Below are 16,516 nucleotides of genomic sequence, written 5' to 3' on the forward strand. Positions count from 1 at the left end.
TAAATATAACAATAATCTGCTGCAAGACATGATTACATGTACTTCAATTTTCACAGGTTACTTCATTGTTATCACAAGTGTCAGCCATTCAACTTCAAAGGCACCTTCACTTGGGATTCAACAAACATTTATCTTGGAGAAGAAACTCTACATTAGTGAGCCATATTAAAAATGCTCGATAGCTGAAATGGGAATGGAAGACTCCAGAACTTCAGAAATTTGCCCATTAATATCAAAAGCACACAAACACCATTTAAGAAACTTTTATGCAGGGAGTGGGGGTTATAGAATATTTTTCTGAGCCGAAATATAGTTCTAATTTAATCAGACTAGAAAAACAAGTTATCATTTGATTCACTGTCTTTCATAAACCATTTTACTTTCTTACCTTTTTCCTTTATTCACTGAACTACTGGATTAATTGTTTTAAGAATGTATGAAGATCAAAAGTGGATCTTATGGCACACTGAGGTGGGAAAATTAAAGTCAATCTTAAAAAAAATAAAAGATAAAAATAGCTTCCCCCAATCAGCATTTTGTTTTTAGAACGTTTTTTCCCATGTTTAAAATAAAAGTAGTGATTAGGAAAGGTGTGCACTACAAGCTGTATTGGATTCTTCAAGGCAACCACACCTACCTGGTGGAAAGCGTATCAGAGGTAGGTACAGAACAGCTACAATGTGTAATTCACAATGCACGTTTCACCATATTGCAGCACTTTTGCATCTCAACTTTCTTTGAAGCCTAAAAGGCTTACATATAATGCCGTGACGGGGCTATAACGCTCTATAGATTAGAGCAACCCAAATAATTTTAAAGAGTAATTCTTTAATCCCACCAAAGGTAGTAAAAAACCTGTAAATAGCTTCTATAGGAGTTAATAGCGGCTGTAGGATTTCCCTTATAGCAATTTTACCTGTTCAAAACTGTCGTCTGTCTCCAAGAAGAACTACAAAAAGCAATAAATGTAGGTAGTTATGCCTGTATATTCCCAATTTGCTCGTTACTGACTTGTGCCACATTCATATAACAAACCACAGAAAGACTATATACCTTCTGCTCACCATTTTATACCCATAAGACCAGAAGTATCTGGCAATAACTAGTATTTTATTTAGAAAATTGTTTACCTATAGTTTGAAAATCTTTATTCTATCTATAGTATTCCATCTATATTATGACAGCAATAAGAGGGCACTGTCCAGGAGATATAGCTAGCATTTAATATGAACTCTGGGGAAAGAATGACACTGAGTGAAATAGGAATGGATTTTCATACAGGAACAAATGTGTGAACCAAATCAACGCTTTTCATATGAAATGTATAAAATGTGTCTGATTTCCGTACCACTAATATATCTTTGATGGACAGCAGCTTCAAGCAGGCTCTTCCACTGGTGGATAGTAGGCCAGCAGATACTGCTTCTGAAGTGAATTTGCAACCCAAACTGCTAACAGAAGCCCAAGTCTCACTGAGGGGCGAAGCCTACAAGAAGCTGAAACTCTCTGAGCAGAGAAATACCTTGTAAACATTTGCACAGCTTTCTCATACGGAGGACATTGAGCAAAATAGTGTGGAAGTGCTGCAGAACAACTAGTTGACTGAGGCATATTTCCATTATGGGGAGAAAAGCAAAGATCATATTCTCAGATAGATGAATCCCACAGCCATGTCCGAAAAAGGCAAAGGAGAAAAGAAAGAAATTAAAAAAAGAAATCAAAGCAAACAGTCATTCCCTCTCAGACTATGCAATGGACTCCTGGAGCGAAGAATCCCATAACTATGAATGTCTGTACTGGATGCAGGAAGGCTGCAGGTTTGAGCTGTAAAAGGACACTTACAGAGGTTAAGAACTGGGATGTGACGAAAAAGTAAAGCTAATAATCAAACTGGTAGCAGAAATAGCATCCTGAAAAATATCTGGATTAGAGAATGATTCTTTAAAGATAGTGGAAACTTTTTAAAATTATGATATCACATTGACCTGAGCTAGATGCTAGCAAAAAGAGAGATATAAACTCTTCTACTTAAATCTTAGCTATGAATGAGAACTTTATGCTGGTTGACAGTGAATTTTTGACTGTATCAACTACTAGAAAAACCTATTTATTGCTAGTATGCTAGATTATATTTCTTTATATACTATTTTGCTAGCCGTCTAGCTAAATCACCTTATTTATGTTTGAAATATATACATATTTGCCTCTTCCATCAAAAAAGTTTAATCTATATGAAGCTGGCTTACTTTCAACTAAACATGAGATTTTCAGTTTGTAGATAAATATCTTTGTCAAAAAGAATCTTAGTAATAGCTTCTATGCCCTAATAGTATTTCCAATTAATAACAGCTTTGTAAGCAGATATACGAAAAATAAAATAAGAATCAAACAGTAAGCACCACATTCATTTGTTAATTGCATGCATTTCAATTGGTAAAACAACTGGAAGTTTAATTTAATAAGGCTATAGTTTAGCTCTCCTGTCAGGCTGCACTTGATCCAGATTTTCTATCCAAAACATTCCCCTACTTTTCAGGTACGAACAACATGGAAAAAAATAATAGCATGCTCAAATAGTGACAAGGCCCCAAATACCATCATTTAACAGCAGAAATGTCCTAAAATAAACTATATTCATTTTAATTAGATTTTGCATTTTCCACAACTAGTCTGATTTTATGTAGTTTATATCAATGATTCAAGATAAAACAAAAGCCAAGGGTTATATGTAAATTATCAATTATATGAAGGAAGGAAGTACACTTTATTTATGTGAGCTGCATGTTAGCAAATAACTAGCCATTCTGAAGCAGTGGAAAAATAATATATTCTTCACCTGCAGGATAGATAAATCATCTGCCATTGGACACAGGAATGCAAAAATAATGACTCACAAAGATGCAGTATTTTTCTACCTTTGATAAGAATTCTGAGCATCCTAAATAGTGCTATTGTTAAAAATGTGTACATGTATTTTAAGAGTGGCGAAACTGGTTCAGCTGGAAGAAAACCAGAATAGTTGCAAAAATAAGTATTCCAGAAAAAAATAAATCCTGCTCAACTTCTGATCTATACAGGGTTTTCAATTGTATCCCAAATAAGCTACCTTGCTTGCCACTCAAACACCAAAGTCAGCAAAACTGCAGTATGCTAGGTTTGCCAGACAAGGAATCATAATACAGCTCAAATCATGAAACCAAAAAATACAAATAGTAGTTATTGATATGAACCTAAAGGTATGAAATCTGATGGGCTAGTTTTGACCCTAATTTTCTAATATCTGAGATTCTGAAAGTTCTAACCATGACATGTAACATCAATAACATCAAAGGCTGCATTTATGCATGAGAAATTTATAAAGAAGAAAGCATTTAGTTATGATACTGCCACTTAAAAGTCTCTTCAGTGGAAAAACAACTGAACTTCTGGCTAATTATTTGCCTTTATCATCACTTGGGACACAATTTTGCAATCTAAGTATAAACATCAAATTCATGTAGATTTTAAAATGGTCTTTAATGAGGAAGTGTAGGTACCATTACAGCACTTACCAGCACCTTCAACATTTCACAGTTATTCTGTAAGAACAGAACATGTGGACCTGTGAGAAGATGTTTAGTCGTGCCGAGTTAAAAAAAAAAAAAAGGCTCATGAACTAGAGATTACTTGACTTGAAAGGTGGACATAATTTTTAAAATGAGCTGTATGCTGCTGAAATTTCACATCACCTCATAGTAGAGATGTATTAAATAAAAATATCGCTGCTATGTACAAAATTCCTTTAGCTGACTTCAAAATGAAGTGCTTGTTTATTTTAAATCTTAAGATCATATTGTTAAAAGACACCTTAGGAGACCATCTAAGTACATCCCTCACCCAAAGACATTTATATCTTTATAAATTCCTCGCCTGTATTTGTTCACCTTATTCTGAAAGGCTTCCCAAATGCAGACTCTCCAGAATCTCCAAGTGCTTCACTATGTTTATCATTATCATGTTTTTTTTTTATTTTTCAGTGTCACCTGAACATTCCTTGCTGCAATACAAATGTCTCACTTTTTGACCTTTCTTCTACAGATATGGCAAATGTATTGCTCTATCCCTGAGCTTCAAGTCACTGTTAACCATATCTCTTTGTGTTCTTTTTCTACACCATACAACCATATTTTTCAGTTGCTCCCTCTTAACTTTTCCAGATGCTCCACAACCTTTTTGAACTGAAGCTTCCAAACTGGATAAAGTGCTCCAGTTAAGGTCATACTAATGGTCAGGAAAGCAAAAGAATTAGATGCCTTACAGATACTGCTCCTGCCCAGTAATATATTCCCTTTCTGTAACTAGGTAATGCTGTCAACTCACGTTCAGCTTGTGAACCTTTCTAAGCCATTGATCAATTGTGAAGAATGGTAACGCACTCAGTTTTCCTCATGCTGTTCCTGTGAAGAATATTATTTCTACCAGGTAAAGAAGCTTGCATGCAGCAAAGCAGACATCTTCTCCTATTTGTAAAGATTATTTTAAACTCTAATCCTGCCTACACACACTTGCAACTCCTCTTCTAGAACCTGCAAATTTATTAAATATACTCTCTAATTTTATAATTCAGGCCATTAATAAAAACACTGAAAAGTACTAGAGCTATGAAAAATCCTTGCAGAAACTGTACTTAATGCCTCCTTCCAATGACAACGAACATCTAAGTATGTTTTTCTGACCAATTTTGCACCTATTCTACAGCTATTTAATCATGACAATGCTTTCTTACCTAGCTTACGAGAGTATCATGTGATAGCCTGTTAAAAGCCTTTATAATGCCAAGCTGTATAAACATCAAATGCTTTCCCCTGCATTCAAAAGGACTATTATCCTGTCTTGGAAGAAAAGCATACTCTTTTCATATGATTGGATTCCGGAAAATCCATCTAGGCTTTTAATCTTCCTATTTTAAAGGTGCATACAAACAGATTATTTTTTGCTCAAGTATGTTTCTTGGGAATTTACTGACCATAACTCTCTGGCTCCTCCTTTTCTCCCTTTCCACAAAAATGATTTCTGTTCATTGCTTCCCAGGATCTTTCCATGAGCTTACAGCACCTGATGCTCTAACCAGAGGTGAAACTTGGACATTTCATGCACAGTTGATTTAGTCATTAACAACATTAACAATTTGGACCAGCTTTCCATGTGAACAGGAAAGAGGACAAGTTCAGGAATACTACTAATGGATACTGCTAAACCATTAAGTTAAAGCGAAGAATGTGTGATACTTGCATTCATCAAGATTCAGAATTGTACACACTAAGCAGCTGTACACATTAAGGCATCCGAACAAAATACCAGTCCTGTAGATGCCAGTTAAAAGAATCAAGCTCCAAAAAAAATTCTAGGCATCATTTTTCGCTGCAAGTATATTAATTTTGCATTTAAAAATTAACTACAGCTAAGTGTTAACATGATTCATGTCATTCAAAGCTAGAAGGGTCACTAGATCAGCAGTCTCTCTCCTGTATATATCATGTTCACACTATTTCATTCAGTTAGTCTTCATATTATCAGCAATTCCTTTAGTTTGACTAAAATACAATTCTGAGATTACATATATAGATTACAGAACACTTCTTAGGATTACTATCACAGAATGCTGACTCAATACTATTTTGGACCCTCTGGGTTATGTACCTTTGTATAGCATTTTTGTAACATGCTCCCACTATTTTCTGGAAATATTCTTACTTTGTGAAGGTATCGATGATTATGGTAGGTAAAGAGCAGTGCACAGTCAGTCTTGTACACAGTCAGAAAGCACAAAAATCGGAGAAATGGGTGATTGGTTTTAATTAAGCTGAAAATGAAACACATACTAAACGCTTCATTCTTTCATAAAGTATTTTATCAAATACTGAAATATTTATTAAGTATAATACGTTAAAATAATGGACTGCATTTCACACCTTTTTGTATATCTAGTTAGTAGCAATGCACCCAGACAATAATTAAAAAAACAATTCAGTGTCTATTTCACTCACTCTTCCTGTCTAAACGGACACATGCCTAAATAAGTTGTTTAAGGATAAGCAGGATTATTGGGGAAGAACGCAAAAGAGACCCCTTCACCCAACAATCCTCACCCAACAGCATTTTTAGTTAAAAGCATATAAAGATGACCTATATACCTGATTGAGTTCTACAGATGGGGAAATTGATGGCCAAAGCAGTGAATCAATTTGCTTATGCACACCAATATGCACACGAGTCTTTCAAACCCAAGTTTCTACTGCGTGGGACATGGTATTCCCTGCCTGCCTCCTCCACAGCAGTTTTTCGAATTGAGGCTGCACAAATACGAAGACTAAGAAACTACAGCTATTTAGATATGATAAGCCTAATTAATTAGGATTTTTGAAATTTTTGAGGAGCATAGGAAAGCTGAAAAAGCTCAACCTACAAGGTTTATTGTGGTTTCATTTTTATGAACTACATGTGTTTCAATCGATTAGTAAAACAGTCTAGGGTAATTTACTGATGTTATAATTTAACTGCCTGTAACAGTATACTGAATTCAACAAATTTCATCCAAAATACCACCCTGTTTTCCAGAAATGACTTGTGTATAAAGAACAGGATGGATAAAAATAATGGTCTCTTCAAATATTCATATTCCCTATAGTATTTTTGCAACTACACAACTGTCCTAAAATAACATTACATTAATTTTAATTAAATTTTGCATTTCAAAGAACTCTTTCCAAACATAGTATGATTTTATGTGACTTCTGTCAATACTTGAAGATGAAAGGAAAGTCAAAGGTTGTGTGTTAATTATTAATTATCAGTTGAAAATAAAAATAATGAACTTCATTTATATTAGCTCACATTAACTCTCAACTATTGTATGTGACCTGCAGGCGTAATAAAAACCATAGCTCCAGAAAGGATAAATATTGTATCATTATATACTTGAGAAAGAATAACTGCTCTCAAGTTTTTGCAGAATGTGTTGTTTACCTAAGCTTTCTTCTAAAGACTTTTCTTAGGCCTGCAGTTCTACTGTATACTTTGTATTTATGGGTACCTCTAGAAATATATGCATATACACACATGCATATGTATATACAAGTATATATATGTATGTGTATAAATATATATAGATATAGATATACATATATATATATATATATATATACACACATACCCCCCCACATACACAGGCATCCAGTTGCACTGGTCGTTGCCTTTGCATGTGAAATGTATTAAGCTTTGACCTTAGTGAGGAACAGTCCAAGTATAAGTTACTACTTTAGCATCTTTAAAACTTTTTTTCCCTAGAAAAAAATAATTGTGTATTTTATCAACATTCACTATAAGAAAGAAAAGAGGCAACGTGGTTACTTTAGAAGGCATTCACTATCCATGCTGAGCTAAAGTGAAACATAAACATTCTGTAGTAGATCTAGCCGTGATATTAATCACGCTTTACTGCTATTCAATTGCACACCTATATAAATACATCTAAAAATCAACTCTGAAAAATACATATTTGACATATTTTGCTAGTTTTTTAGAATTGCTTATTATTTATTCTGAACATATAATATTTACTATTTCCTCCAATGTTAGAATTATAGCACATGTAGAGATGATAATTTAAAGACTATTTGGAAATGAAATGTTAAATTATTCTAGCAGCTATAAAGATCGTAACTGTGTTTCCTCCGGTATGTGTACCCATACAACCAAGTGTGGAAGTGTAACAGGAAATAATTGGAAATAATGCAAGATCACACTTGAGCAGAATTCTATTTTACGGAAAACATAATAAAAAATTAAATCTTGAAAAGGGGGAAATTGGGAGAGGAATTAATGATATACTATTAATGAATTTTTGTTGATGCTATTTCTGCTTAAATGAATTGTCATACTAAAGGGTAAACCCCCAAACTCGTTATTTATTTGATATGAAATAATGCTATCACACTGACATCATACTATTTTATTTTTTCAAGTATGATCCAAATGCTTCATATTTATTTCTCATCAAAACTGCATATACTCCAGCATATGGTTAAACTGTCTGACGTTTTCTCTGAACAGCAGCAATTTCACTTTGCTGGGATTCTCAAAACCTTTCAGAACTTGCGCTGCGAAGGAACTGCCTTTTAAATCCCCTGATTTGCTACCAACATTCCTGTAGCAACATCAACCATTCCTTGCATACAGTTATAAAACTAAGCAAATATTGAAGTATTTACAATAACAAGCTGGATATTTGTGAAAGCAGCTCTCCTTGGTGAAAGAAGTCCAAGCATATTGGCATCAGCTGTCTACAGACTACTAGCAAATGTCCCGTATATTATGAGTAACCAAAATAATTGTCGTCATGAATTAATATAATTTTTTAGAAGACACAATTAAAATCAATTGTAAATAACATGGTTTTATGGAAAGGCAGAAAGGAGGAGGAGAGAAAGAGAGAGGAATTATACATGTCTTCCTCCCTGTCCTGGCTTTCCCTTTCTTTTTTGCTTCCCCTGTCCCAGGTGAATTACCTCAAATCTATTCACCCACCTCACAGCAGAGTTCTTCCAAGTTTCTAAACATTTTGGCTGTTTGTTCCTAAATCCGCTCACTCCTTTTTACAGGGTTTTGAGGGGGGTGAGGTTTGTTTGTTTGCTTGTTTGAATAGCGGGTAGCGGACAAAAAACTGACACCTAACTGCAAGCTCGGAGGAAACACCACTGTAAAGAACAGTCTTGCCACTGTGGGCCAGCATTCAACACCTGCTCTTTTGTTTTTGGTAAGAGACAAAAATGAGTCATCTGCTTTGGTGCAATCCTCTTTACTTACAAAGAACATATTCAACACCCTGTTTCCCTTAACTCTGTGGAAACAAATAGCAGCAGGCAGTTTTTCTTCTCAGAGATTCAAAAGAAGCTAGCTGGCTTCTTCCCAGGGCCCCAGTAAGGACTGCCTTTCTCACTGTCTGCTGCTTTTTGCTGACAGGTAGTGTGCTAAAAAATCTCCTAACGCTCCTACGCTTACAACTAGTCCCATGGAAACCTCTCAGGTCATGCAGCTTAATGTCTCCTTAGGCTCTGCCAAGTTCCAGAGCCAGTTGCCAGTTGCCTCAGGCCAGTTGCCTCAGGCAAACTTTTCCTTTGTCCAGTTCCCTCTTTCTCTTAGAGAATCTTAATTTTTCCTTCCTGTTAGCCTGAAAGCTTAACCTAGTACACCTACTAAGATTTAATCAGGTGTGTGACTGATAGCAGGAATTAATAGAGTCTATTATAACACTAATATTATCTCCAGTAGCATTTTATTCTAATCTTTATCAATCCTAAATTTGATAATAAATTCTATTGAATAGAATACCACAACTATTAAAGTACTTCTACAAAAAGTATCATTAATAACTACATCCAAGTCTCCTTCTATATGTAGACCCAGGAATCATATATAATGAAATTAATTTATTTTGACTATCCCCTTTCGGGGTCCTTTAGGTTAACGACACTCTGCAAATGTAAGAATGAACTGTAATTGTAATGTATTATGAAGAATTGACTTTTTCTTCTCCTGGCCATATACAGATATAATTAAAACACCTTCTTACTTTATGCTTCCCCTCATTTAAATTTTCTTGTTTTTAAGAGAAGGAGCCCCCATAATTTTCCTTGCAAAACCCATTGCCATCTATGACCTTCTCAACTTTTGTGGAATGAAAAGACAGACCAACCACTTAGCAACCTATATAAATGCCTTATGTTAGCTAAAACTGGGTATTCTGTCTGCACACACGCACACACTGATTTCCTACATCTTTTACATGCACTCGTATAAGAAAATATGTTAGTATGTACTTACTATACATGCTTCGTTTGAGAAAAACAGGCCCACATCCAACTTGAGCAAGGAGAAAATTTTCATAGCCCAGCTGAACATCTTTGAATAGCTGATTTGGTTTTACTAGTTTTTGTTCCAAACTTGGTAACCAGAAAAGGTGAAGCAAAAGCCAGCTCTTTAACTGTGTTCACCCTACAAATATTTTCAGTAGTAATTTAAAATCCCAAACAAATGAGAAATACAGAGGAAAAGAAAAGATTATACTGCCAAAGTATTTGGCAGTACAATACATAAGAAAATGATATACCTGTATCATTTCTAAAGAAGGACAACTTTAAGAGACAAGAGAAAGTATTGTACAATGTTCTTCAATACTCCTTCAGACAGGATGGCTTTAAGATGAAACTGATAAACTTCTTGAAGTGAAGGTTTTCAAAGGAAACCAGATCATTACTTTTTGTCTTACAATATACTCATCCCATGCATCACGATTTCCAGTGGCTGCATGCAGTTTTTAAAAAGAAAAGTTTTTCCCTGATGGGTAACTTGGCTTCTCAGGTTTTCCTCTACCTTCCTCCTCAAATTTTGCCCTCAGAATTGGCTAGAACTAGAACTAAAAGGTAGAAAAGTGTGCATTCTGTACAACTGGTACTTCACTCTCCTGAGAGCCCATCTGGTGTGCCAAACATTAACGCTGATCATGAGACTACCACAAGATGCGAGGCAGGGAGGGAACAGGGTTGGGCAATGCTTATGATAACTGGCCCTTTGGCTGTCCACTCTGCATGTGTATTAGTCCACCTCTGAGCTCTCTCTTGAGGCAAATCAGCAGATCCAGAGATCATATAATGTGTCCATACTGTGTGCATCTTTGCCCTTATGTGCCATGTTCTAGAGTACACAACAACAACAAACATTCCCCCCCTCTCCCCTCGCCCCCCACCAGAAAAATCCAGGGCTTAGAACCTTAGAACCAGGTGGGGCGCAAAAACCAAGACATGGGTCAACTGTGCATACTAAGGTCATGGTCAACTCACTCTAACGCTGGCAATTCATAAGCATAGTGGACACAAAACAGCTAGGGTTAGTTCCTGGGATAAATGCCTATAGCAGGACAGGCATCTCTGTCAACAGCGAGCCTTTCAATCCCATGCTCCTGATAATATGAATATTATTCATGGAAATGTCTTGGAACTGCATTTTTTTAAATTAGATTTCTGTATTAGAACAATTCTGTTTATCTCCCTGCCCCCCAGGGATAACTCTTTCCAATGACATATTGAGTATGTCATTGGTACTATTCCATATTTTTCTTTACAGGCAACAAGCATGATGTGAACAGTGCTAATATAGGAATTAATGAGGTGCTTATTATTAGGAAATGACAGTATTATAAATACAACCCCAATTTTACACAATTATAGAAAAATTAACTCTCAATATAGGAATTCTGACTGAGTCAAAATGAGGGTTATTTATATAGTCAACAAGAAGTTAGTCCCACACAAGTAAATCAACATACAAAAGTGAACACTGCCAAACTTGGATGACATGAGTTGTCCTTTGGAGGTGCCTTTTATACTGAACACAGAGGGAGCCTTGACACAAGTCTAATGTGCTAACTGGGTACGTCACTTGAGAGGTTCATTCAGAGAGGAACCTGAATTTTAGTTTGGAGAGAATGCAGAAAAAATCAGCCTAAAATAAATGTCTGAGTTATCCTCAGTGAAACTAGCTCCTTAGTTGATCAAGCAGTCACAGCTATATTGATTTCAAAAGAGCTAGAGTAATATAACAAGTTGAGATTCTGGCCCTATGAATAGCTCCTTTGACTTCAGTGGGATTACTCACACAGTCTATGAGTAAGTACATATAGACTTGTAAGATATTTGCTAAGTAACAAGAAGCTTGTTACTTAGCCACAAAGAAAAAGAAAAGTGCCATGAAAGGTACACAACTTTTAAATATAAAATGTATAATCCTGTAGACACCTATATCCATTAGTAACATTATGCAATTGGGTACTTTAATTATATGTATGAATATTTCTTCAATTCTTTGCATCTGCCACTGGTGTTCCCTTGTCCATATTAAAATATACAGATGTATAAAAGTATTCTTTTTGCTCCTTTGTTTGATATTCAAGAATACATCATGTTACATGTATATTAATTTTCCTATGCTAAACATGTTCCATAAAGCTTATTAAATATATCAAAAGCCATTATTGTCTTTTATAACAGGAATACTTTAAAAATTCAAGTGTCCTTACAATATACAGTAAAATAGTGCTAACTGGAATTCATATATTGCCTACATTCATTAGTACAATTGACATAACAACTTTCTTGCTCTTAGTAGGGTTACCATAGAAATGAGCTTAGAGCCATTATATGAATTGTTACTGTTATTAAGAAGCAGTCTACTTCAGTTTCATTTGTGTGTTTTTAACAATCTTCGAATATTCACAAGAATAAAACTACCTTGATATTAAAATTAAGGCCAGAAAGGTTATTTTTTTAAACAAACATAAGCTTATCTAATAAAATGAAGCAATAAGTTGTGTGGCACCCACACACTGCATAAAGAAAGTATTCTCTACAATCTCATTTTTATGCCTGTGTACGCTATTCTTCAGACAGGCAAATGGTGCACAGCTGACTGCATAATGAAATGCTATATATAAATATGAAAATTCTAATAAAGGAATGATATTAACCTTTAAAGTTAGGCAAGCATTCTACACTTATAATATCATGCTTTCAAACATTTTTACATAAATGTGCAATCATGCATTATTTCCTCATTTCTCAAGAGACTTATAGTGTATTACATGAGAAAATAAGATTCTAAGTCATCTTTTTAAGATACATAAGCTCTTTGTAGTGTGTAATTATAACAATACGTAAAAAAGAGATTTTCATAGCAAAGTACAATTGCATTTTAACTTTATCGACTGAACCAACACACACACAGACAGAAGTGCTGGCACATGAGTGTATTTTGTGTGTGTTTGTGGGGAGGTAGGGTATGTCTGTCAGTGACGGCAAACATCACTTGATATGTCAATATCAGTGATTGCACGCTTCTAGATTAAAAGTAACAATTCTTTAAAACAACTAACTGAACAGCTAGTACAGAGGGTATCTCAGCAGCAACTCCTTCACCTTATGAAGGACAAGTATTTGCTAAGATACCTCAACTAGAAGCTGCATGATTTCTAATCCCACCTGCATGAGCTCTGTGAGTGACCTCAGTGTAATCTTGTGAGGAAAAAGAAACGTTCAATACACTACTAATAGGAAAGCTTTTGGATGCAAATACTATCAACAGTGTGGTGCCTTTCAACTGGAAGTAGTTTATGGGACAAAACCTTTGAGCCACTGCAAAACTGGCAGGCGTCCTGTCAAGCTTTTCTGTAGCATGATCTATGAACAAATAATCTTACATCCCTTCTCAACAGAAGATTGAATGAATACTTAGGATATGAAAGATGCAGGGACAATAAATGTTCTCTTCAATTTTCCTATTTAGTGAATCCACGTGATATATCTTTTTTTTGTATGAAGAAGGAAAACACAGGGTCAGATTGAAATGTCATAGATGCTTCTTGGTGAACTCTGGGTATAAAATATGAGAGACATTTCACAAATCTTTTAGGAGAAAATGACAGCTCTCAGTTTTTCATCCAATGAGCTAACAACTGCAATTTCACTAAGAAGCATACTCGTGGAAAGATTTGTGAGGTTTTGGCAGAAAATAAGGATGAAAGATTAAAACTTGTGGAGTACATATCTGAACATTTTATGCAGTTTAAGACTGTTCTAAAAATGCTTTGCTGCTCCTAAACCTCTAATACTTAGGAACTCTTCTAATTTATTTGACAAATAAATACATCTCACCCTCTGTTTATTCCTACACACCTGTAAATTTTACCCTGCTCTACAAATAGAGTTTTAGGGTTTGATACCCATGCGAATGTTCCCAATTCCTTCAGGTTTGTTTCACAAACAGGAGAGTGCCATAGGAAAATGCTTGGGAAACCACCTGGTAATATACTGTATTATTCCTTTCAAGGGCAAGCTCTCTCAGATGAGCAATATTTCACTCTCCTACTTCAGCCTTCCCTATAAACATTTTTTAAACGCTGCTGACCCACTAGAGGGTCAAGGGATGCCAGGCAAGAGGTTCTTCATGTCCTCCTGTTCAATGTTTCATCGATCTTTTTGGAATCATGAAATAAAAGAAATGATACTTCCCATTTTCTTTCAATGCACAAAGTGAATAACTTTGATGGTATAAGGTGAAAGAGAGTCTATTTGCTATTTCTTGCTTTTTTCAGAAGGCAGGAAGGAAGAAGAGAAGTTCAGCCGTGAGTTAAAATATAAATATAAATATAAAATATAAATGTAGATGTTCAAAAAGCCTTAGATGAGAATATCTTAACAGGCAGCAATCTAGGTAGGAGAAAGATGAGAAGTAAAATGTTGTTATGAAAACCATAACTGACCAAAACCCAAGTCCATAGCTCGGGGGAAAATTATTTCAACTAATTAAATAGGAAGAAAGTGGCTATGAGTAAAGGGAAATTTAATTCAATATTGACAAACATCAGTTAATGTATGTTGGAAGAAATAATTTTGAATTTCTTACAGATATATAAATATATATGAAATAATTTCTTATATGTTTACATAATAGATCCTAAATTCAAGTGAACTACTCAGCAAGATTTGGGGACTGCTCTAAACAGCCAAAGGCAAATCTTTGTTCAATAGGCAAAGGATTAGGAAAGAAATTGGAGGGAAAATTTCTAAATTTGTGGGAAAATGGAGACATTCCTGCTACATAATGCAAACAACTTCCTCTTGCTTTACAAGTAGCTGGATTGATACCACGCTACATTCAACCTGGAATCAGCAATGACCCAGTTTAGCCAGGCATTAAGGTCAGAAGGCAAAACAGGACAAGGTTCTGAATTTTCAACTACATGAAGAAGCCTATGAATACTTCAAAAAATTATATGCTTACCTCAACAGCCTGATAAAATTCATAACTAAAAGATCATAAGAACTGATAGTAAGGTTCTCTTTCTCTTGCAGAAAACAGACTGAGATGAACAACAATGGTGAATAGCTATTAACAATGTTTTCCATTTTTTTTTAATCTTTTTGTTATATTTCTTGTCTTACTGTAGGTCACGTCCATAATGAAGGTAGCACCTAAAGAGTCAAACATTCCTGTATTTGAAGTATGATGAAAAAATGGAAAGCCCATCAGTCTAAACGGGTGGGCTTTAGCAGTAGGAACTTCAGAATTCTTGTCAATGATAAATGGCCTTCTATTAATGCGTTATTTATATAATTTACTTGCAACAAATTCCAAAACTTTAAAATTTGAGCTACCTACAAAACCAACTTCTCCTGGCCTAGATTAAAGTAGAGCATTATTTGGAGCATTTTCAAAAACTTATATTCCATATGACTGGCATTGATGTGCATGAAGCAAGGGAATGGAAATAAAGGCCATTTGCTTAAACATTTACAATTCATACCACTACCATACTCTAGGTACTGTTTTATACCTCATTTAAAATATGTATAAACACATATTCCTATCATTTTGAAACTAAATAAGAAACATTTCCAAATGAGAGACAACTGAATTTCTCTAGCTATAGTCAAGAAAAACCACGGATCAGCACTGAATCATAGATCTCTGAAAATTTTAAGTCAGCCTCCAAGTATTTTGCTCTTCCAAAGAAAGTTATTTCCATTTATGTTGTATTTATCAGTCAGTTTGTATGCACTTTCATACAGCCTTAGAGATACTTCCTATGACATCAGGAAAATAAAACTTGGAAAGTTTCTAAAAACCTTTCCCATGAGGACATGTTTCAAAATGCCTAGAGACTACATTAAAAAAATACTATTTTTCAAACATCTAAGAGAGTAATGATAGAGAACAGACTACTCCCCCTAAATCGGTAAACTCATGCATTCACATTTGGTGACCTTGTATATGAGTATTTACAGAAGAGTTTCAATTGTGCCATGGTTTTAATGACAAAACTACTCATATCAATAGAGCTAGCATTTTGTCTAGAATTAAAAAAATTGCCAAAAAGATTAAAAAAACCCTAAAAACACTTTGCAGAGAGGGCTCTCTCCTACTGTATGTTTCAATGAGTACTTATAACAACAAGGCTGCAGTAACAGTTGCAAATAACAAGAGCACTGAATAGCTTCCAAGTTTGAGATGGTACACTATGATTCTCTGTGTTCATTTTACTTACCAATGTTTTTGCAATACTATTTTGAGAGTATTTGAGAGCATTATATTCCACCAGAAAGAAAATGTACCTTTCTGTAATTTAGTTCTGTGCTTTCTGCTTTTTTAACAGGGAAAGGAAAAAGATTTTCTTCTTCCTTTCTTCCATAAATTTCCAGATAATAAGTGGTGTGTTTAGAGGGAGATTTAAATTGTGTATACAGGACAAAGGGTAGGTGTGGTTGTTCATCAAAGCTCTCAATTTATTGAAAGGTTAAAGTCACCACAATAATCTTAAAGTCACTGATACCTCTCTCCGTCGAGAAGCCCAACAGGTTTGTTTGATTTTCCAAACGACAGCAGCTACCAGCAGTAAGGATAAGAAACAACTGCAATGACAAAGGAA

General features: G+C 34.9%; 1 protein-coding gene across 4 annotated transcripts in view; it reads right to left on the bottom strand.

Moving 5' to 3' along the window:
• ATRNL1 (attractin like 1) overlaps nt 1-16,516 on the bottom strand; it is a 542,042-nt gene that overhangs the window by 218,019 nt on the left and 307,507 nt on the right. For all 4 annotated transcript variants that reach the window (XM_068951630.1, XM_068951631.1, XM_068951632.1 and 1 more), the window contains exon 27: nt 16,421-16,499. In XM_068951630.1, the coding sequence (XP_068807731.1) occupies nt 16,421-16,499 (79 nt within the window). The remainder of the gene's footprint in view (nt 1-16,420; nt 16,500-16,516) is intronic.

Source organism: Struthio camelus, chromosome 7 (genome assembly GCF_040807025.1).
Source record: "Struthio camelus isolate bStrCam1 chromosome 7, bStrCam1.hap1, whole genome shotgun sequence".
Taxonomy (NCBI): Eukaryota; Metazoa; Chordata; class Aves; order Struthioniformes; family Struthionidae; genus Struthio; species Struthio camelus.